The following is a 22,815-nucleotide window of genomic DNA, read 5'->3' as shown; positions in this document are numbered from 1 at the left end:
TCTGCAAAACCTGCCACAAGACGAGCGTCGGAGTTGGTGTAATAGGATTCCATCTTCCTCCTATATTGTCTTTTTGCATGTTTGATATTGCGTCGGAGGTCGCAGCAGGCTTTGTTGTATGCGTCCATGTCCGTGTCCCGTTCCTTGTACGGAGTAGCTTTAGCCTTTAGCCCAGCGCGGATATTGCCTGTAATCAATGTTTTTGATTTGGATACGTTCGTATTGCTACTGTGGGGACGTCGTCTATGCACTTATTGATGAAGCCTGTGACTGATGTGGTAAACTCCTCAATGGTATCGGATGAATCATGGTATTGCAGCACTCTCTGCTGTTGTGACTTTAAAATGGCTGGGCTTTAAAAGTGGTCTGGGCTGATAGGATATGTCAATAACACAATAATCACCAAGTGTGTCTTCGTAAGGAAATGACACTAGTAGGGGCTTGAATGTGGAATGTGCCATTGAATGTGAACATAGAGAAAACCTTGAAATTGAATAAATTCAGACTGTAACTAAGCAGATCGTTGCACTGGAAATAGCAGAGGTTGCAGGGCACACCCTTTCTAAAGAATGGATCAGGTTTAAAGACAGTGGGGTGGTTTTGGAATCGGACGTAGTCATGTGCTTCAGATATGGTGGCTTCCTAGCTGACGTTCCATGTCTCCCTTTGTAGGGGTGGTGGTCTGTATCGTCTCAAATCTACATGAGAGCTGCCTAGGAGAGTAGGGGGCAAGGGTGGGTTTGAGATTTGGTGTAGATGTGTAGACTTCAGAAGTGATGACTGACATGACGTTCCTTGTCTCTTTCTCCGTAGGGGTGGTGGTCTGGGCCTGGTACTAGCCAGCGCTGGCTTCGGCATGCTGACCGCCCCCATCATGGAGCTGCACAATCAGAAGGGCTACTTCCTCCACCACATCATCTTTGCCTGCTGCACCCTCATCTGCATCATCTGCATTCTCCTCCTCCCCGAGACGCGCTACCAGCCCCTGCCCGAGACCCTGGCCGATGGGGAGTGTTACACCCGCCAACCCCTGTTGCCCCCCAGGAAGCCTGGCGAACAGCGCCTCCTCCTGGCCCAGTCGGAGAGCAGCAGGGACTACACCCGGGTCCACGACACACCAGTGCATGAGGCGGCCGCCACCACCGTCTTCACCATGGACTCCACGGCATCCTCCGCTGATGACCTCACGGCACCGTCGTTTATAGATATTTTGCCGCCCCCCGCCACAGAGTTGACGTCATTCCAGCCTAAGCCTGATCCTGATAGCGTGCCCCTGGTTAAGAAAGACCTCAATGGGCGATCCGTTACGCCCCCATCTGGTACTCCCATGGCGGCCCTAGATAAGGCAGGCGTTGTACTGCCTAGTAAAGAGCACCTGTTATCTTCCACACCTAGAAATAGTGCCCTCACTCCCTCCAATCCCCTTCTGCCTCCCTCCATTCCCCCTGTCATAGAAACTCCTTGTACCTTGGGCTCTACCTCTCACCCTGTAATTGTCCCTATCCCCCCTTCTCCAACACCCTCCCCTAATGTCAATGACATTGTTCCCCTTCCCCCCATGGCGGACTGTACCACTCCTATTGATTCTACTGACCCCATCACCACAGATTCGATCATTCCCATTCTAATAGACTCTGTAGATGACAAACTCCCCCCTCCTCCTACCCATAATTCAGACTGTAACATTCCCCCTGTCACAGACTCTGTCCATACTCCAGAGTTGGACACTTCATGTGTTAAGGATGTTGTTGTCTCTCCCTCTTCCCCTGTCGTAGCTCATTCCCCTGTTCATTACCCCACCCCCCTACCACCACCACTGCCACCCATTGACTCAGTTCATATCCCAACAACAGTGGACTCTTCCACTCCCCCTGTCATAGACACTGTTCACCCCCTCACTGTGGACTCTACCACTCTCCCCATCACAGACATTCTTCAACCCCTTACATTGGACTCTACCACTCCGCTTTTCATAGACTCACTTCTCCCCAACATAACAGACTCTGAGACCACAGAGGCGGCCCCTGCTTCCACAATAATGGACTGCACCATCTCCTCCCCAATAGACTCAGGTATCCTCCCAGTAATGGATTGTGCCATCTCAGAAAACAGCGCTGTCAACGGGGTGGTGTCTTCATGATCCAAGGCTCCACCTGTGGAACAAGGAGGTGGGCCCCTCCCTCATGGAGGAAGAAGCCCTGGACACCCATGGCACACGACGGGGGTCACTAACTGGCCTATCAGGCCTCAGACATTTCAGCTGCTCTGTAGGGAGACTGCCAGCGACAGACAGGAGGGTAACAGCTTGAGCTAGGGCCAAGTTTTTTTCTGTCATACATCTTACTGGGAACAGCCAGAGAACAGGACAGGGGGACCGGTTGTGGTGACAGTGATGAGTGGTTAGGGACAGTTCGAAATTTACTGGCAGGGTAATGCGTTTTTTCCCCCAGGTTTACGTTCACCTATTTTCAGGTTTCACTATATCATTTCTTCCATTCTAGACATATTTCCTCATCTGCTTGCATGCACCTCCCCTATATCAAGGTGTTTTGGAGGTTCCATTATGCACTGCACTTTTCCACACACTAACTATACCACATGCCAATATAGTCTACCAGTCTAACTGTCTATCCACCATTCATAGTGACAATGGTGGTAGGGGATAGTTTGTCCAGATCTGCAATAACTAGCGATCATACCACACATAATATCATTCAAAGCTGCACCAATATAAGCAGAGACCAGGTGCGTCATTGCGGATGAAATAACAGTGAAGACATGAGACATGCAGCTCAAAAATCTCCCCTATACTGTAAATCTTGTTTATGGACTATACAATTATCCTACCTAGACTAGCCTAGAACACATTATTGCTTTCAAGTCAGTACATTTTACTCTAGGCTATGAACTGCAGTGAAAATGTCATTTGATTAACATTTCATTCCATTTGGCTCAGTTGTTGGTCTACTCTTGACAGTTTATAAGATCAAGAACAAGGGTCTCAAACAGGTCCAGTAGCTCGCAGCCCACCCATGAGTAGCTCGCAGCCCACCCATGAGTAGCTCGCAGCCCACCCATGAGTAGCTCGCAGCCCACCCATGAGTAGCTCGCAGCCCACCCATGAGTAGCTCGCAGCCCACCCATGAGTAGCTCGCAGCCCACCCATGAGTAGCTCGCAGCCCACCTATGAGTAGCTCGCAGCCCACCTATGAGTAGCTCGCAGCCCACCCATGAGTAGCTCGCAGCCCACCCATGAGTAGCTCGCAGCCCACCCATGAGTAGCTCGCAGCCCACCCATGAGTAGCTCGCAGCCCACCCATGAGTAGCTCGCAGCCCACCTATGAGTAGCTCGCAGCCCACCTATGAGTAGCTCGCAGCCCACCTATGAGTAGCTCGCAGCCCACCCATGAGTAGCTCGCAGCCCACCTATGAGTAGCTCGCAGCCCACCTATGAGTAGCTCGCAGCCCACCCATGAGTAGCTCGCAGCCCACCCATGAGTAGCTCGCAGCCCACCCATGAGTAGCTCGCAGCCCACCTATGAGTAGCTCGCAGCCCACCCATGAGTAGCTCGCAGCCCACCTATGAGTAGCTCGCAGCCCACCCATGAGTAGCTCGCAGCCCACCTATGAGTAGCTTGCAGCCCACCTATGAGTAGCTCGCAGCCCACCTATGAGTAGCTCGCAGCCCACCTATGAGTAGCTCGCAGCCCAACTATGAGTAGCTCGCAGCCCACCTACGAGTAGCTCGCCAAACAATTCTGAAAGTACATGCAATTTTCACATGGTCCACTGCAAACTGTCATAAACAACTCTCTCAAGTATCAGACACCGCAGCTTCCCAGCTACTATCTAATCAATGCAACGTTGGCATTATCCCACGCCTGGTTAGCCACTATTGGCCTAAAAAGCCAAATGTAACACAATATCTGCCAATCAATTTTCCAGCAATATTGCCCCGGTCTGTCTGTGTGATGCTCGCGTTTGTCTATCACTTCATGTGGAGCCAGTTGATGTGATAACTGTCTTGTGGGTTTCCCCAAAGCCTTCTCAATCAAATGTTCACTGCAAAGTAGGCTTACCTGGCAGAAGTATATCATGAGTAAGTATATCATGTGTGTCTATACTGAACAAAAATATAAATGCAACATGCAACCATTTCAAAGATTTTACTGAGTTACAGTTCATATAAGAAAATCAGTCAATTTAAATAAATTCATTAAGCCCTAATCTATGGATTTCACATGAATGAGAATACAGATATACATCGGTTGGTCACAGACACATTTTTTTTTTAAAGTAGGGGCGTGTATCAGAGAACTAGTCATTATCTGGTGTGACTGGGACATTTTCAGCTTCCAGGAATTGTGCACAGATCCTTGCGACATGGGGCCGGGAATTATCATGCTGAAACATGAGGTGATGGCGGCGGATGAATGGCACCACAATGGGCCTCAGGATCTCGTCACGGTATCTCTGTGCATTCAAATTGCCATTGATAAAATGCAATTGTGTTCGTTATCCGTGGCTTATGCCTGCCCATACCATAACCCACCGCCACCATGGGGCACTCAGTTGTAAGGCCTCTTGGACGTACAGCTAAATTCTCTAAAACGATGTTGGAAGTGGCTTATGGTAGAGAAATGAACATTCAATTCTCTGGTAACAGGTCTGGTGGAAATTCCTGCGGTCAGTATGCCAATTGCTCGCTCCCTCAAAACTTGAGACATCTGTGGCATTGTGTTGTGTGACAAAGCTGCACATTTTAGAGTGGCCTTTTATTATCCCCAGTACAAGGTACACCTGTGTAATGATCTTGCTGTTTAATCAGCTTCTTGATATGCCACACCTGTCAGGTCGATGGATTATCTTTGCAAATGAGAAATGCTCACTTACAGGGAAGTAAACAAATTTGTGGATAACATTTTAGAGAAATAAGCTTTTTGTTCGTATGGAAATGTCTGGGATCTTTTATTTCAGCTCATGAAACATGGAAACAACAATTTATGCATTCATAAACTTCATAAACTTCGCCATGAAATGAGTAGCAGCAGTACAGAACCATCGCTAGACCGGCACATTAGACGGTACATTCCTCACTTGTGCAATTAAAGGGCCAGATGTGAAACTAAAGGGGAATTACACTCAAAGATCAATTTGTTAGTTTTTTCCAGACCTAAAAAAAATATATATTCTGATGTGACTTTAAGCATTAACATGGACTCAGAACATCCAATTTTGTTGTTTCTTAATGAACTATTGTAAATTTGACTTTTAAATTGTTTTAATCTAAACCCACAATTTATTTTTTACTGAGAATGTAATTTGGGAAAATATTCAACATATTTGGGGAATTTATTATTTATTTATTTTAATTAAAATTATTTTTTAAGGGCCCCCTTTAGAGTTGTTCATTAACCATTATTTTACCAGGTATATTCACAGAAAACATTATCTTGTACACTAAGGACCTGGCGATTAATTGCAGGGGAGAGGAGAAAGGGAAGAATGTGCCTACTTGAAAGCTTGAAAAAATGTGTAACTCGAGACGCATTACATTTTTAAGCTTTTCATGCTAGAAAAGGTTGGAGACCCCTGGTCTAGAAATACACAGTAGCAGGCCATTCTGGCTTTATTTTAAGTTCTGATACTGAAATGCGCTGTCTGTTGCGGATCATCATTCTCCTAAGTCGTGCTATAATAATGTGGTCACATATGCTCCCAGCAGGCCCAGTTGTTCAGGAAAGCGTCATGCGTGCTCTGCCTCCTCTCCGATCCAAGCAGCTATTCCTCGCGCACCTAGAACCTAACACTTCAATATAGCCTAAATATTTGTCATTTAACTTTTAAAATGGATTACCTTTTATGTGTGGCATAAACACAACCAGTCACAATATTTGAATCTGATTAAGCTACTTCAAAAGTCTCCTGTAGGCTACCTGCGTACATTTGTCCAACATTTTATTCAGGCATCCAAACTGTCCAGATTGTGGTGTTGAAAACACAAACCATGATGTTGAAGCAGCCAAAGTCAGTATGCTTTGCTTATTGGTTGTTGTCCATTGGCACAGAGACCTGTTGGTGGAAAATTTGTTGCATATATTTTATATAATTTAAAACCGGGTGGTTGGAGCTCTGAATGCTGATTGGCTGAAAGTCGTGGTATATCAAACTGTATACCATGGGTAAGACAATAAAAAATATTTGTACTGTTCTAATTACGCTGGTAACCAGTTTATAATAGCAATAAGGCACCTCAGGGTTTGTGGTATATGGCCAATATATCGTGGCTAATGGCTGTATTGAGGCATTCCGCATTGCTTTGTGCATAAGAACAGCCCTTAGCCGTGGTATTTTGGCCATATACCACCCCCCCCCCCCCCCCCCCCCCCCGAGCCTTATTGCTTAAATATGGCATCAACATTTAGAAAATCTGATTTCCACCTAGCTGGTCATTGTCTGCAGCTTGCTCTGATTGTGGTGTAGGTCTAATGACACAGGCCGGGAGCGTTAGCTCTGTCCATGGTGGTCGGCGAACTCTCAACCTTCTGGCCTATAGCCCTGCGTTGTATCGAAAAGCATGATGAAGTGGAAAAGTCACATTTATAGACACAGGGTCTATATACATATAACTAACTATATATATAGTTAGTTATTTGTGGTCGCAAACATTATTTAGAGTTAATTCTATGAGGGGGGACGGTGTGGAATTATTTTTTACAATACAAGGGGAGTGTTGTGTGAAAATATTTTTTACTTTGAGGATGGGGGGTGCCATATTTTTAGGACACCTCGAAAATGTTGAACTGTCTCTTACTCAGCCACAGTCTGAAACTGTCAATAATTAGGACGTCGTCAGCGTGTGACGTTGTTGTTGGGGGAATCTGAATGTCATTTCAGACTGAGAGACTACCAGCCAAAACTCCATTTAGAATCCTTTATCCCAAAAGTTAGTTGGAGATTCCATAAATACCACAAAAAAAGCATTTGACTGTACATTTGGCTCAACTGCAGACTTAGATGTATGTCCAATGTGTTTGATGATGTACAATTGCCTTATCATGTAGAAAAAAATACTTCAAGTATACAAAGCAGATTTTTGAATGTCAACAGTGCCAGATTTCTCCTAATTGTTCTTGTTGTCGCTGAAATTAGTACTCAGAAACCAATTGGAATCTGTGTAGGGAAAAGAGCAATTTGCCAAACATGAAAAACCAAAAGTAAATTTTGCTGCCCGAATGAATTGCCAATCAAAGGGCAATAAAGACAAGTATTGGAGGTATTTTGATGTATTAGACAATGAGTTAAAATCACAAGTGAAACATCTCAAGACTTCAGTCCTTAGTGTAATACAAGCATGTGTGTATGAAAAGTTAGAGAGAAGGAGAGAATGACTTGAACTGAAGAGGTATGCTCCAAAGTTAAAAGACAATAGACTGTTTATGTCTGAAATGATAGTAGAAAAGGAGCGCTTTACCAGTGATGTGGTTTAAGTGAGTGGTCAGTTGGTCCTGTAGGGCTATGTTGTGATTATTGACGGTGTGGTCCTGAAAGTGAAACATTTTCGTTTTTTTTTACTATTTCCCTGTTTCATGGGACTGAAGCGTCATCTTTTTATTGTTCCACTCTTTTCATAAATTAAATGAATTGTACTGTATGCAATGGATCTTGTAAACGTGATATTGTAGATAAAATTGCATACTTAATGTTGTTGTGCTACTGATGTTGAGCTTGATTACAAAAAAAGAAAAAAGATTTCCACTATAATCTCAAGGGGCGTGTCCTTCGTGTATACAGCTAATCGGCACTGTCACCATTATTTGTGTGAATGTAAGTGGCACTTTATCCTTTGCTAAGGGGACAGAGCATGTAAACAAAAATGTAACTTTTCCACGAAACAAAGAAGTGATGTTCAAATGTTACCGAAAAAGGCACAAGAGCTATCGCTCTGAAATGGACACATGAATGACAAAAGTATTTTGTCAAATATATCTGTCATTGCCACCATCTTGTGTGTGTTGTGTATGTGTCATTTGCATATTTGTTGTAGTAAAAATATTTTTGGTATATTCCCTAGAAAAATATACCTGAAAATATTTTCATTCCACAAAAGTATGCAAAAATGATATTTTTGAAATATTGACTAAAATTCTGCTACATTTTGAAATGTAGGCTTACCCCTCTCTGTTTTTGTTGGGTTTTTACTTCAAAATATTAACAATCATTAACATTAAGTACTTATTTCATTGTAATCAATACAAACATGATAGAGAAATGCTGTGATCTCTTGACTGTAAAAAACAACCAACATCTTTGATTATTTTTATTAAAATTGACATATATGAGGAGCTTTCTTCTTCTTTTTAAAACCCAAATGGCTAGTGTCAACATCATGCTTTACCAACATCTGTGATTGACTGACTGTTGACAATAGTACATACCCGACAAACAAAATGGTGGCTGTCAGTTCACTAATAAGGCTACTACATCCAATTGTGCAGAGATCTGTGTCAATTGGCCACTGTTTACAAATACAACATCACTAATTTATTGTAAAGCTTCTTTTCAAATCTCATTGATGTCAAATACCATGGAGTCCACATTCTTATATAGTGTGTTTATTACTATGTATTTAACCAGGAAAATACAATGGCTTTGGAGGTGTCCAAAGTGTTGTGTATGATGCAATAGCAGCCAATATGATCACTCTACTGTACACTAATCATACAGTAGTCATCACAACACATATTGTCATGTATTTCTATGGATGTAAAAAATAACTATGTAAATACTAAACATGTAACAACATACTTTATGTTAATTCTCTGGTTATTTCCTGGTAAATAAGCACACTGTTTTCCTGGTAAATAAGATATTATTTTCTTGTGAGATTAATTCCTAATACTACATCCACCCTGTTCACAAGACTCAAGCATGATGCAGAAAGGATATGTGAAACAAGTTAAACTTCAGTACACCCCTATATGGGCCTATTCACTTCTTTAATCTCCAATACACCCTAGGCCTCAAAGCACAATGTATCCTGGTGTCCTGCCAACTCAGAGTAGTTAACTCAGGAGTAAAGTTTCCCCTAGTTACAGATCTAGGATCAGCTTCCCCTCACCCGATCCTAAACTTAACCATTGGTTGTGAAAATGCAAAACTGACCCAAGATCAGTGTCTAGGGGCAACTTCACCCCAGTCCGATTAGCTCGTTTGGCTAGCAGTGATGTGAGGAGGCTGCTGTTGTGAACACAGTCTGTCTGAGCACTCTATCACTTCAATAACAGACTCAACATGTTGTTTTTGTACAATACAATACACTTACTTTACTGTACATTCTGTCACTGTACTGTCTATTCACACTGGAACAACAAAATAGGTCAATCTTACAGATGTTAAAGAGGATATTGTCTGCAGCTGTAGATACAGTGGTTCTCACCCCCCAATTTCCTGAAATGCAACCTCACCATCTCATTGGTTAGCTGATACACACATGCACTGACACACACAGGAACAAATGGTGTAACCTCACCAGTAAAATTACATTTCCATTTTTGATTTGAATTCTGGTCATTTAGCAGATACTCTTATCTTCAAATGTCACAATACAACACATTGCAACCTTACATTACAGTCTCAGATTTCATATGTAATAACAAAGTCAGCACCAGGTGCTAGTGTATGGTAAGAGTTGGGTGATGGCTTGGAGAGTGGCTATAGTAAAACAGTAAAAGTAGATAGACCATAGAATACATTCAGGTAAAGATGATTTTCTCTAGGTTCATAGGTTGTGCCATCATACAGTGGTTTGGAAAGGGTTTTCAACTGAATAAATCAGGTTTTCAACTGATCAAATCTTCACTCATCCTACATGCAACCAAACATCTATATTGGTGAAATGAAAAATGACCCCAATATGGCGCAGAGTTTCTGTTGGTGCAAGATTTGAATGAATGAATGTAAAAATCACAGACTGTACCAGTTAAAGTTTTATTTGGGGATTTTGAATAATGCACTTGTATATAAGCCACGTGACGTTGTAATAAACTTCACTATTTATTAATGAATGATGTATTTCTTGGTCTTTGTTGAGTTAATTGTTCTTCAGACTATTTTCAAGCCCCCTCTTGATACTGAATCTTGAGGTGTTTGAGTTTTCCCTTGTTTTACCAGTTGATGTCCTCTCTATCCCAAGATCATGCCATGGGCATAAAGTGTGTTGATGCTATACATATAGAGGATCAGTTTTCAATATATCACTTGCTTATTGCATTGCGGCTGAATGTTGCTATACTACTGTGCTAGACAGTCATTCCATAAATGTGGTTTAGTATTTTATTTTATTGATCTTTAAATGATAAGACCATTCTACTAAACCAACTATTAACCCACTGATGCTGCCAATATATTTCTCTGCTTGGAAAACTCTGATTTTAACCACTTCCTGTTGTATGATGTCATACAATACCTCAATACCCTGTAAACATGCTCCTAGGGGAAAACTACTCACCCACTCGACTAAACAAGTGATTAATAAAAACGAATATGTCTGTCTTGAGAATGGCATTGACAACATTGTGGATGATGTAGTTGCAGAGCTCCAAACTGACCTCTATTGGACATCATGTACACTGAAGCAGATGCAGGAAGGCAAGCTAGAAGGTGGGCACAATGCCTAGCTTACATTGAACAAGGGGATATTTATGAACAATCCAGTTGCATTTCCTTAACTTGGCAAATAATAGCAATGCGCCATGTTTTAGATTAATAGTGATGCAGCAGCATCCTCAACCAGTCCACTGGTCCACTGCATCAAACGTTGCCCGCTGATAGGCTGGTGCGCGAAATTGGGATGCAGCGCCGGTGTGACGTCACACAGCATCAACACGATGACACCCTGAGCTCACCGCTCGCCCTACTAATGTAAAAACTGCTGAGAGGCGACACATGCAGCGGTAAAAACGAGGTTGAGGACATCGGTGTTAGCTGAGACAAAAGGCTGCTGTCTGCTTGCACCCACAAAGCATCATCATGAGGGAGATTGTTCATATCCAGGCCGGGCAATGTGGAAACCAGATTGGTGCCAAAGTAGGTGGCATGTTTATATTTGTATACTGACGCAGTGGTTGTTATAGAGCAATAACTTTTTTGTTAGATCTTTGAAATGTTGAGACCTGCATGCTTTTTTCTCCCATGTAACTTTATTTAGATTAGCCCTATTTTCCAAGACATCAAATTCCCAAATACCCATCCAGTATTTTGGTATAATATTTTTGGCCTAATGTGTTATGGAAATTAGTATTTAATTTATTTAGAAATATTAGATGCTATTCGATTGATATGGGTGTGGTCCTATGGATTTGGGCAAGGAGGCAAAGTGTCTGCAGTGGTGTCGCGCATCTGCGGAGCCGATGAGTCATGCTATCACCATGCGCAATAGGGATAGGGCTACGCACAAGGAGCGTTCGGTATTTTTCCTTGTGTCTTGAACAGGTTATAGCCAGAGCACAGAAAATCGTATTTATCTCTTAGTTCAAACCTTTAAACATCAAAGTTGCAGAACCTACATCTCTGTCCCATCTCAGTTCTGGGAGGTCATAAGTGATGAACACGGCATCGACCCCACCGGAAGTTACCAAGGTGACAGTGACCTGCAGCTGGAGAGGATAAACGTGTACTACAATGAAGCATCGGGTATATATACATCTATTTGTCTGGACTGGGCATGAAGTAATCTCTGCATGCATCTGAACAATTGGTTAAAGAAAATAATAAACCATAAGCACACTGTAATATCACTTGGCTTTCCCCCAAATTAAAACAAAAGTACATCAATATTCCCTGGTGATAAAAACTGCAGACCTCATTTGATTTGCAAAGTCATGCTCTGTAGGGCTAATCCAAACTGAGTATGTGACATTGTAACCATAATATCTGTCTGGGTGCAGTGGGCCCTGTGGCAGGGCAGGGGAAATGAGGACAGCAGCAGGTACCTGCCAATCACCCTCCCTCCCTCTCTCTTTATTTCTCTCCATGGATCATCTCTTTCTTTCTCTCTCTCTCTCTCTCCAGCATCATTCATCTCTCTCTTTCTCTCTCTCCCTCTATCCTCTATCTCACTATATTACATTCAATGGAATTTATTGGGATGGGAAACATATGTTTACATTGCCAAAGCAAGTGAAATAGATAATAAACAAAAGTTAAAAAACAATCAAACAGCAAACTCTATATATGTCTCTACATCGGTGTTCAGGTATACATCTGCAGTCTCTGTAAAACCGACCCAACCCTAATGTTTGTCTGCTGTCTGTGTGTCGGTCTGATTTTTATTAGCCAGGGATTTGAAGGTCATTGCCGTGCTGCATCCCATCCTTTGTCTCCGGCTCTTTGCCGTACTGAGCAGTCAGTCTCCTTTGCCAAACCAACCAGGCTGCAGAACCTGGGGCCTATGAGTATTGATCCATCTCATTTCACTGTTGTCAGGCGTAAATTGAGCTTGCATGTGTGTGAGCAACTCTCCCATCCATTATTGTACATGCATTGTGCATTCATTAATAAAATGTTTCCTGATTCATAGAGAGATATGCATAGCAGCACGTTAACCTTCATACTACCAACATATTTTATATACATGGATTACCAACTAGGGTCATTGTCCCCAAGAATAATCTATTGGAAAAAGCAACCGTCATAGCAAATATAAAGTTAATTCTTATCAAAACATAATTAGACATGTAAATAATGTTATCTGAAGTAAAAAATAATAACTAAACAGACGGTATATTTGCAAAATTACAGTTCATTTGCATATCCTGGAAAAAATATATATACAATTTTCCCATAAATAATGTGCAGCTTTTTTCCAAACTACAAAGTACTAAAAAGCAGATTGACCATCATTTCATTGTAGTATCTTTTAGTTTTTAGATTTTTTAACTAAATACTAATTTTGTCAAATTTATGTGGCAAAAAACAACTGCCATTTAAGGGGCAGTACAACAACATTTAAATATACTTCATTGTATTCACAAAAAGTGATTAATCCATTGATCCTGAGAGACAATGACCAAAAACATGGCTTAGTTTTCTTTATTTACTTACCCCACAGCCAGAATTAGCATTGCTGCTAGTGAAACAATGGGAGTGGCAGGGCCATTGGCAGGATGCTTACAAATCCTCAAAGTTACTTCAAACCAATGTTATAGCAACCCAAATATCACATAAAGTTGCACATACATACATATATATATATATATATATATATATATATACACTGCTCAAAAAAATAAAGGGAACACTTAAACAACACAATGTAACTCCAAGTCAATCACACTTCTGTGAAATCAAACTGTTTGACTGCCATTAGTTTGTGGCCTGCTGGAGGTCATTTTGCAGGGCTCTGGCAGTGATCCTCCTGCTCCTCCTTGCACAAAGGCGGAGGTAGCGGTCCTGCTGCTGGGTTGTTGCCCTCCTACGGCCTCCTCCACATCTCCTGATGTACTGGCCTGTCTCCTGGTAGCGCCTCCATGCTCTGGACACTACGCTGACAGACACAGCAAACCTTCTTGCCACAGCTCGCATTGATGTGCCATCCTGGATGAGCTGCACTACCTGAGCCACTTGTGTGGGTTGTAGACTCCGTCTCATGCTACCACTAGAGTGAAAGCACCGCCAGCATTCAAAAGTGACCAAAACATCAGCCAGGAAGCATAGGAACTGAGAAGTAGTCTGTGGTCACCACCTGCAGAACCACTCCTTTATTGGGGGTGTCTTGCTAATTTCCTATAATTTCCACCTTTTGTCTATTCCATTTGCACAACAGCATGTGAAATGTATAGTCAATCAGTGTTGCTTCCTAAGTGGACAGTTTGATTTCACAGAAGTGTGATTGACTTGGAGTTAGATTGTGTTGTTTAAGTGTTCCCTTTATTTTTTTGAGCAGTGTATATACAGTACAAGTCAAAAGTTTAGACACACCTACTCATTCAAGGGTTTTTCTTTATTTCTACTATTTTCTACATAGTCGAATAATAGTGAAGACATTAAAAATATGAAATAACACATATGGAATCATGTAGTAACCAAAAAAGTGTTAAACAAATCAAAATATATTTTATATTTGAGATTCTTCAAAGTAGCCACCCTTTGCCTTGATGACAGCTTTGCACACTCTTGGCATTCTCTCAACGAGCTTTATGAGGAATGATTTTCCAACAGTCTCGAAGGAGTTCCCATGTATGCTGAGCACTTGTTGGCTGCTTTTCCTTCACTCTGCGGTCCAACTCATCCCAAACCATCTCAATTGGGTTGAGGTCGGGTGATTGTGAAGGCCAGGTCATCTGATGCAGTGTCTCACAAAGACACGGTGGTTGGAACCAAACAACTCAAATTCGGATTCATCAGACCAAAAGACACATTTCCACCGGTCTAATGTCCATTGCTCGTGTTTCTTGGCCCAAGCAACTTTTTTCTTCTTATTGGTGTCATTTAGTACTGGTTTAGTGCAGTTAACTCTAATGAATGTATCCTCTGCAGCAGAGGTAACTCTGGGTCTTCCTTTCCTGTGGCACGCTGCATGAGAGCCAGTTTCATCACAGCGCTTGATGGTTTTTGTGACTGCACTTGAAGAAACTTATACAAATTTTCCAGATTGTCTTAACTTCTTATGGCTGCAGGGGCAGTATTGAGTAGCTTGGATGAAAGGTGCACAGATGTGCCCAGAGTAAACGGCCTGCTCCTCAGTCATAGTTGCTAATATATGCATATTATTATTAGTATTGGATAGAAAACACTCTGAAGTTTCTAAAACTGTTTGAATTATGTCTGTGAGTATAACATAACTCATATGGCAGGCAAAAACCTGAGAAGTTCCACTTCCTGTTTGGATTTTTTCTGCGGCTGCTAGATTTTCAACCAAGCTCCCATTGAAATTACAGCGAGATATGGATGAGTTTTCACTTCCTACGGCTTCCACTAGATGTCAGCAGCCAATAGAACTTTGTCTGATGACTCTAATGTGAAGGGGGGCCAAAGGAGACAGGAATGATTCACCACTGCCATGAGGTGACCACGCATTGAACACGCGCGTTCATGTGAGAGGCAGCTCCGTTCCATCGCTCAACTGAAGTCAATGTAATTCTCCGGTTGGAACGTTATTCAAGATGTATGTTAACAACATTCTAAAGATTGATTCAGTACATCGTTTGACATGTTTCTACTGACTGTTATGGAACTTTTGGACATTTCGTCACGTTATAGTGGACGCGCTTTGTGACTTAGGAATTGTTTACCAAACGCGCTAACCAAAGTAGCTAATTGGACATAAATAACGGACATTATCGAACAAATCAAGCATTTATTGTGGACCTGGGATTCCTAGGACTGCATTCTGATGAAGTTCATCAAAGGTAAGGAAACATTTACCATGTATTTTCTGGTTTCTGTTGACTCCAACATGGCGGCTAATTTGGCTATTGTTCTGAGCGCCGTCTCAGATTATTGCATGGTTTGCTTTTTCCGTAAAGTTTTTTTGAAATCTGACACAGCAGTTGCATTAAGGAGAGGTATATCTATAATTCCATGTGTATAACTTGTATTATCATCTACATGTATGATGAGTAATTCTGTTGAAACGATGTGGCTATGCAAAATCACTTGATGTTTTTGGAACTAGTGAATGTAACGCGCCAATGTAAACTCAGATTTTATATAAATATGAACTTCAAACAAAACATGCATGTATTGTGTAACATGAAGTCCTATGAGTGTCATCTGATGAAGATCATCAAAGGTTAGTGATACATTTTATCTCTATTTCTGCTTTTTGTGACTGCTATCTTTCGCTGGAAAAATGTCTGTGCTTATTGTGGTTTGGTGGTGACCTAACATAATCGTTTGTAGTGCTTTCGCTGAAAAGCATATTTGAAATCGGACACTTTGGTGGGATTAACAACAAGATTACCTTTAAAATGATATAAGACACATGTATGTTTGAGGAATTTTAATTATGAGATTTCTGTTGTTTGAATTTGGCGCCCTGCACTTTCACTGGCTGTTGTCATATCGATCCCGTTAGCGGGATTGCAGCCATAAAAAGTAATGATGGACTGTAATTTATTTTTGCTTATTTGAGCTGTTCTTGCCATAATATGGACTTGGTCTTTTACCACATAGGGCTATCCTCTGTATACTAACCCTACCTTGTCACAACACAACTGATTGGCTCAAACACATTAAGAAGGAAAGAAATTCCACAAATTGACTTTAAACAAGGCACACCTGTTTATTGAAAGCCATTGAAATCAACCTGATGAAGCTGGTTGAGAGAATGCCAGGAGTGTTCAAAGCTGTCAAGGCAAAGGGTTGCTACTTTGAAGAATCTCAAATATAAAATATATTTTGGTTTGTTTAACACTTTTTTGGTAACTACAGTTGAAGTCGGAAGTTTGCATACACTTAGGTTGGAGTCATTAAAACTCGTTTTTCAACCACTCCACAAATTTCTTGTTAACAAACTATAGTTTTTGCAAGTTGGTTAGAACATCATCAGTCATTTTTCCAACAATTGTTTACAGACAGATTATTTCACTTATAATTCACTGTATCACAATTCCAGTGTGTCAGAAGTTTACATAAACAGCTTGGAAAATTCCAGAAAATTATGTCATGGCATTAGAAGCTTCTGATAGGCTAATTGACATCATTTGAGTCAATCGGAGGTGTGACTTTGGATGTATTTCACGGCCTACCTTCAAACTCAGTGCCTCTTTGCTTGACATCATGGCAAAATCAAAAGAAATCAGCCAAGACCTCAACAAAAAAAATTGTAGACCTCCACAAGCCTGGTTCATCTTTGGGAGCAATTTACAAATACCTGAAGGTACCATGTTCATCTGTAAAAACAATAGTACGCAAGTTTAAACACCATGGGACTACGCAGTCGTCATACTGCTCAGGAAGGAGAAGCATTCTGTCTCCTAGAGATGAACGTACTTTGGTGCAAAAAGTGCAAATCAATCCCACAACTACAGCAAAGGACCTTGTGAAGATGCTGGAGGAAACAGATACAAAAGTATCTATATCCACAGTAAAATTAATCCTATATCGACATAAACTGAAAGGCCGCTCAGCAAGGAAGAAGCCACTGCTCAAAAACCGCCATTAAAAAAAGCCAGACTACGGTTTGCAACTGCACATTGAGACAAAGATCGTACTTTTTGGAGAAATGTCCTCTGGTCTGATGAAACAAAAATAGAACTGTTTGGCTATAATGACCATCGTTATGTTTGGAGGAAAAAGGGGGTTTGCAAGCTGAGAACACCATCCCAACCGTGAAGCACAGGGGTGGCAGCATCATGTTGTGGGGGTGCTTTGCTGCAGGAGGGTCTGGTGCACTTCACAAAATAGAAGGCATCATAAGGGAGGAAAATTATGTGGACATATTGAAGCAACATCTCAAGACATCAGTCAGGAAGTTAAAGCTTGGTCACAAATGAGTCTTCCAAATGGAGAATGACCCCAAGCATACTTCCAAATTTGTGGCAAAATGGCTTAAGGACAACAAAGTCAAGGTATTGGAGTGGCCATCACAAAGCCCTGACCTCAATCCCATTGTAAATTTGTGGGCAGAACTGAAAAAGCGTGTGCGAGCAAGGAGGCCTACTAACCTGACTCAGTTACACCAGCTCTGTCAGGAGGAATGGGCCAAAATTCACAAAACTTATTCTGGGAAGCTTGTGGAAGGCTAGCCAAAACGTTTGACCCAAGTTAAACAATTTAAAGGCAATGCTACCAAATACTAATTGAGTGTATGTAAACTTCTGACCCACTGGGAATGTGATGAAAGAAATAAAAGCTGAAATAAATCATTCTCTGTACTATTATTATGACATTTCACATTCTTAAAATAAAGTGGTGATCCTAACTGACCTAAGACAGGGAATTTTTACTAGGATTAAATGTCAGGAAATGTGAAAACTGAGTTTAAATGTATTTGGCTAAGGTGTATGTAAACTTCCAACTTCAACTGTACATGATTCCATATGTGTTATTTCATAGTTTTGATGTCTTCACTATTATTCTACAATGTAGAAAATAGTAAAAATAAAGAAAAATCCTTGAATGAGTAGGTGTGTCCAAACTTTTGACTGGTACTGTATATATATAACATTTCCTGTAGAATAACTACTTTTTGAAGAATATATACCACTACATTTAGAGGGTAGCTGGTTTCTGGATTACAGTTCTACCTAGTATTCATACCACTGACAGACTTTTATGAGCTGTTTTGACTGCAACTAAGCATATACACTACCGTTCAAAAGTTTGGGGCCACTTAGAAATGTCCTTGTTTTTAAAGAAAAGCTCATTTTTTTGTCCATTAAAATAACATCAAATTGATCAGAAATACAGTGTAGACATTGTTAATGTTGTAAATGACTATTGTAGCTTGAAACGGCTGATTTTTTATGGAATATCTACATAGGCGTACAGAGGCTCATTATCAGCAACCATCACTCCTGTGTTCCAGTGGCACGTTGTGTTAGCTAATCCATTTTAAAAGGCTAATTGATCATTAGAAAACCCTTCTGCAATTATGTTAGCACAGCTGAAAACTGTTGTGCTAATTAAAGAAGCAATAAAACTGACCTTCTTTAGACTAGTTGAGTATCTGGAGCATCAGCATTTGTGTGTTCGTTTACAAGCTCAAAATGACCAGAAACAAAGACCTTTCTTCTGAAACTCATCAGTCTATTCTTGTTCTGAGAAATGAAGGCTATTCCATGCGAGAAATTGCCAAGAAACTGAAGATCTCGTACAACGCTGTGTACTACTCCCTTCACAGAACAGCGCAAACTGGCTCTAACCAGAATAGAAAGAGGAGTTGGAGGCCCCGGTGCACAACTGAGCAAGAGAACAAGTACATTAGAGTGTCTCGTTTGAGAAACAGACACCTCACAAGTCCTCAACTGGCAGCTTCATTAAATAGTACCTGCAAAACACCAGCCTCGACGTCAACAGTGAAGAGGCGACTCTGGGATGCTTGCCTTCTAGGCAGAGTTGCAAAGAAAAAGCCATATCTCAGACTGGCCAGTAAAAAGAAAAGATTAAGATGGGCAAAAGAACACAGACACTGGACAGAGGAACTCTGACTAGAAGGCCAGAATCCCGGAGTCGCCTCTTTACTGTTGACGTTGAGACTGGTGTTTGAGACTGGAGACCATGCTATCTCACCCAGTAGTAAACGGTTTGGAGTAAAATGTTTCCTTTGTGCAACAAAATCTGACTAATGAATACACCCCTCTCCTCCCCCCACAGGTAATAAGTTTGTCCCCCGGGCCATCCTGGTGGATCTGGAGCCAGGCACCATGGACTCTGTACGCTCCGGGCCCTTCGGCCAGCTCTTCAGACCAGACAACTTTGTCTTTGGTGAGTAGTGGTTATCATATAGCCGAATTCCATATCTTTTTGTGCTATCTCGCCTATCCTGGTCCCAGATCTGTCTGTGCTGTCTTGCCCAATTGGTCATTATCATGTCTTCATCAGCTCTTCCATCTTTGACCCAAAGCATGTCATGTCTGTGTCAGCATTCACTGAAGCGAAGCTTAGTTTACCTTTCACATAGATGTACAGTTTGTTCTCTGTGCAACGTTTCTGCAGTTGTGTCAGGCAGAGACAGCCAGAATGGTGACACAGCAGAATGTAGTCCAGACTGCTACTGCTGCAGTGCTCATCAGGATGGGGATATTGAGCTAAATAAAATCCACCCCAGGACACCTTACCTATAATACTGAAAAAAGTATAGTAGGCTTAGACTCACATCAGTACAATTAGATTAAAACACAACTTTTATTAGATACAAATTATTCAATGTTGTTTCAATGGAATGGAATTTTCTCTTTCACTGGAAATGAATAAATAATGTACACAATGCATATGCCTGTTACTGGTGACTTGCTTTTCATTCTCCTAGATGTGTATGACTAGATGTTTACTAGCACAAAGATGCTATGTCTCTAACCCAGATTTTTCATGGGTCTTTCAGGTCAGAGTGGAGCTGGTAACAACTGGGCTAAAGGCCACTACACAGAGGGAGCTGAGCTGGTTGACTCTGTCCTGGACGTAGTCAGGAAGGAGTCTGAGAACTGTGACTGCCTCCAGGGCTTCCAGCTCACCCACTCCCTGGGAGGGGGCACAGGCTCTGGCATGGGCACCCTGCTCATCAGCAAGATCCGCGAGGAGTACCCTGACCGCATCATGAACACCTTCAGTGTCATGCCCTCACCCAAGGTGTCCGACACGGTGGTGGAGCCCTACAATGCCACCCTGTCAGTCCACCAGCTGGTGGAGAACACTGATGAGACCTTCAGCATCGACAACGAGGCTCTCTATGACATCTGCTTTCGTACCCTCAAACTCACCACACCCACCTACGGAGACCTCAACCACTTGGTGTCAGCCACCATGAGCGGGGTCACCACCTGCTTGCGCTTCCCCGGTCAACTCAACGCCGACCTCCGCAAACTGGCCGTCAACATGGTGCCCTTCCCCCGCCTCCACTTCTTCATGCCTGGCTTTGCCCCTCTGACCAGCAGGGGGAGCCAGCAGTACCGTGCCCTCTCCGTGCCCGAGCTGACCCAGCAGATGTTTGACGCCAAAAACATGATGGCCGCCTGCGACCCTCGCCACGGCCGCTACCTCACCGTTGCCGCCATCTTCCGCGGGCGCATGTCCATGAAGGAGGTGGACGAGCAGATGTTGAGCGTGCAGAACAAGAACAGCAGCTACTTCGTAGAGTGGATCCCCAACAACGTGAAGACTGCCGTCTGCGACATCCCGCCCCGTGGCCTTAAGATGTCCGCCACCTTTATTGGCAACAGCACGGCAATCCAGGAGCTGTTTAGAAGGATCTCTGAGCAGTTCACTGCCATGTTCCGCCGTAAGGCCTTCCTTCACTGGTACACCGGAGAGGGTATGGATGAGATGGAGTTCACTGAGGCTGAGAGCAACATGAATGATCTGGTGTCTGAGTACCAGCAATACCAGGACGCCACTGCTGACGAAGTGGGCGAGTACGAGGAAGACGAGTTGGAGGATGCGGATCAGGATGTCCAGCAGCACCATGATGTCTGCCACTGAGGGGTGCTGGGTAGAAGCAGTACAGCAGTCTGTATGTTATATCCACTAGTCACTTTAAATGATCAATAGGTATGGAAGGATAGAGGCGCAGAATGAGTTATTGTCGCGTCAAGATACTGTATATTGTAGTTGTTTAGCCTAAAGACTACTACTATTGCATTTCATTGTTCTTCAAATATGTCTCGAAGACCATAAGTGAAACATAACAATTATGTGAGTATTATAAATGTCATGGGTTTTCCAAATCATGCTGTGTCAATGTCAATAAAAACAACATCATTACACTATTATTAGAAACCGAGTTTTGTAACATTTACCTCAGAATGCATTTTCAATCGCAAAATAAAATGGTCCTGTCCTATGAATATCACTCTCGTTAGCCTTCTTTTCATGGGAATGCTCATTGTATTCAGCATATGAGATACAATTAACAATCCAGACTTTTCATGCTGTAATGAAGATAAATAGATACAATAAGAAAAATAAATATATGTTTTCTGGTTTTAAAATGCAAGGTAAGCATGGAATGTGATTACCATACCTATCTACCTATTTTATAGTCTTGTGAATCCCCTGAGTCATCTTGACTGTGTTGGTTTGTTTTCTCTGTCTGTCTGGGACAGGAGACACTTTTTATGATTGAAAAACCCAGATTTTTGTTTATTCCTCTTCATGATCTGTCAGATAGTAAATCTGATTTATGGCTGGCCAGACATGGTGACTATCCCAGCATCGAGTTTATGTGTGGGGACGTAGGACACTCTCTTCCAATGGCAGAATGTTTTGCTAATAATGCAAATCTTTGAACATGTAAACCTAATAGGATCTTTACATATTGGTTCATCACAATATTACACACCTTTATTCTACCTGCTCAATTTGCTTGATATCATTTACATAAAGGTCCTCTGGCAAGGCTCAAGAGTTTCCGCTTTGTTAGAGGTACAGTAAATCGGTTGTCTTTTTCATTGCTCTGTGGTCCATAAATACTTGAAGACTCTGAAGTTGTTCTATTTTGACAGCAGGCGTCTAAAAAGGCTGACCAGGCAGAATGTTGTTAGTATAATGTTATCCACCTCTTGGCAAATTTAGACACAACTGGGGGAAAGATGCTCTTGTCAAATACATCATACATTGAAAGAACGTGCGGTTACCTAGTAGGACGTAGCAGAGACAGATACATTAGAAACCAACAGGAGGACTCAAAACCACAGGTAGGCCAGTCTTAGGCTATGGCAAGGGTTGAGACTGGGTGTGGACGTGAAGTTAGGGTTAGGTTTATTTCTGAGTTATGCCGGGGTGTGGACGAAACAAGAGTTAGAGTCACTTTCTTACTAATGTTAACCTGTTCCAGGTACATCAACAGTGACATTGTGTTATATGCAGATGTGTCCCCAGAGTAACTTTAATCTGTCTGAATTTACTCAGACTTTAAGTGCCGCAACCCCAGCGTTGATTATGCACATTACTACCTTTTGCCTCTTACCATCAGTCTCCTGTCTTTTACATCAGACCATAGGAGTAATACTGTATGTGTCACTTGTCTGTCATATTAGCTTAGAATAGAAAATCTGAGATCAGGTCACCTATGTGACACATTATGTGAGGTCTCCTGCCTATATCACCAATTTTCATATATAACACTGTACTGCATTATTTATATGTATGTTAGCA

At 42.0% G+C, this 22,815-nt stretch overlaps 2 protein-coding genes across 9 annotated transcripts in view; both read left to right on the top strand.

The window, feature by feature from the left end:
• LOC120055948 (solute carrier family 22 member 23-like) overlaps positions 1 to 3,266 on the top strand; it is a 79,752-nt gene extending 76,486 nt beyond the window's left edge. Inside the window, exon 10 of the mRNA XM_039004022.1 lies at positions 814 to 3,266. Within this exon, the coding sequence (XP_038859950.1) occupies positions 814 to 2,140 (1,327 nt within the window). The 3' untranslated portion in view covers positions 2,141 to 3,266. The remainder of the gene's footprint in view (positions 1 to 813) is intronic.
• A 7,696-nt stretch (positions 3,267 to 10,962) lies between these two features.
• LOC120055571 (tubulin beta chain-like) lies at positions 10,963 to 21,506 on the top strand. Of its 8 annotated transcripts, none has more exons than XM_039003454.1 (5): positions 11,032 to 11,088; positions 11,586 to 11,694; positions 19,321 to 19,431; positions 20,048 to 20,127; positions 20,986 to 21,347. In XM_039003454.1, the coding sequence occupies exons 1-5, from the start codon at positions 11,032 to 11,034 to the stop codon at positions 21,139 to 21,141; spliced, it is 513 nt and encodes a 170-aa protein (XP_038859382.1). In that variant the 3' UTR covers positions 21,142 to 21,347. The 8 variants fall into 8 exon arrangements, with proteins under 8 accessions (XP_038859376.1, XP_038859382.1, XP_038859381.1 ...); XM_039003453.1 differs by having other exon boundaries at positions 20,048 to 20,170; positions 20,897 to 21,347; XM_039003452.1 differs by having other exon boundaries at positions 20,048 to 20,364; positions 20,866 to 21,347.
• The last annotated feature ends 1,309 nt before the right edge of the window (positions 21,507 to 22,815 follow it).

This window comes from Salvelinus namaycush, chromosome 11 (assembly GCF_016432855.1).
Source record: "Salvelinus namaycush isolate Seneca chromosome 11, SaNama_1.0, whole genome shotgun sequence".
Taxonomy (NCBI): Eukaryota; Metazoa; Chordata; class Actinopteri; order Salmoniformes; family Salmonidae; genus Salvelinus; species Salvelinus namaycush.
The sequence above is the reverse complement of the archived record's forward strand: the minus strand, read 5'-3'. Positions and strand labels throughout refer to the sequence as shown.

Bases quoted from the DNA above. Each gene is read 5' to 3' on its own strand.
- LOC120055571 (XM_039003447.1), top strand. From the start codon at position 11,032: ATGAGGGAGATTGTTCATATCCAGGCCGGGCAATGTGGAAACCAGATT. The intron at 11,089-11,585 runs GTAGGTGGCATG...GTCCCATCTCAG, and splicing joins GAAACCAGATTGGTGCCAAA to TTCTGGGAGGTCATAAGTGA. The intron at 19,432-20,047 runs GTGAGTAGTGGT...TGGGTCTTTCAG, and splicing joins ACCAGACAACTTTGTCTTTG to GTCAGAGTGGAGCTGGTAAC.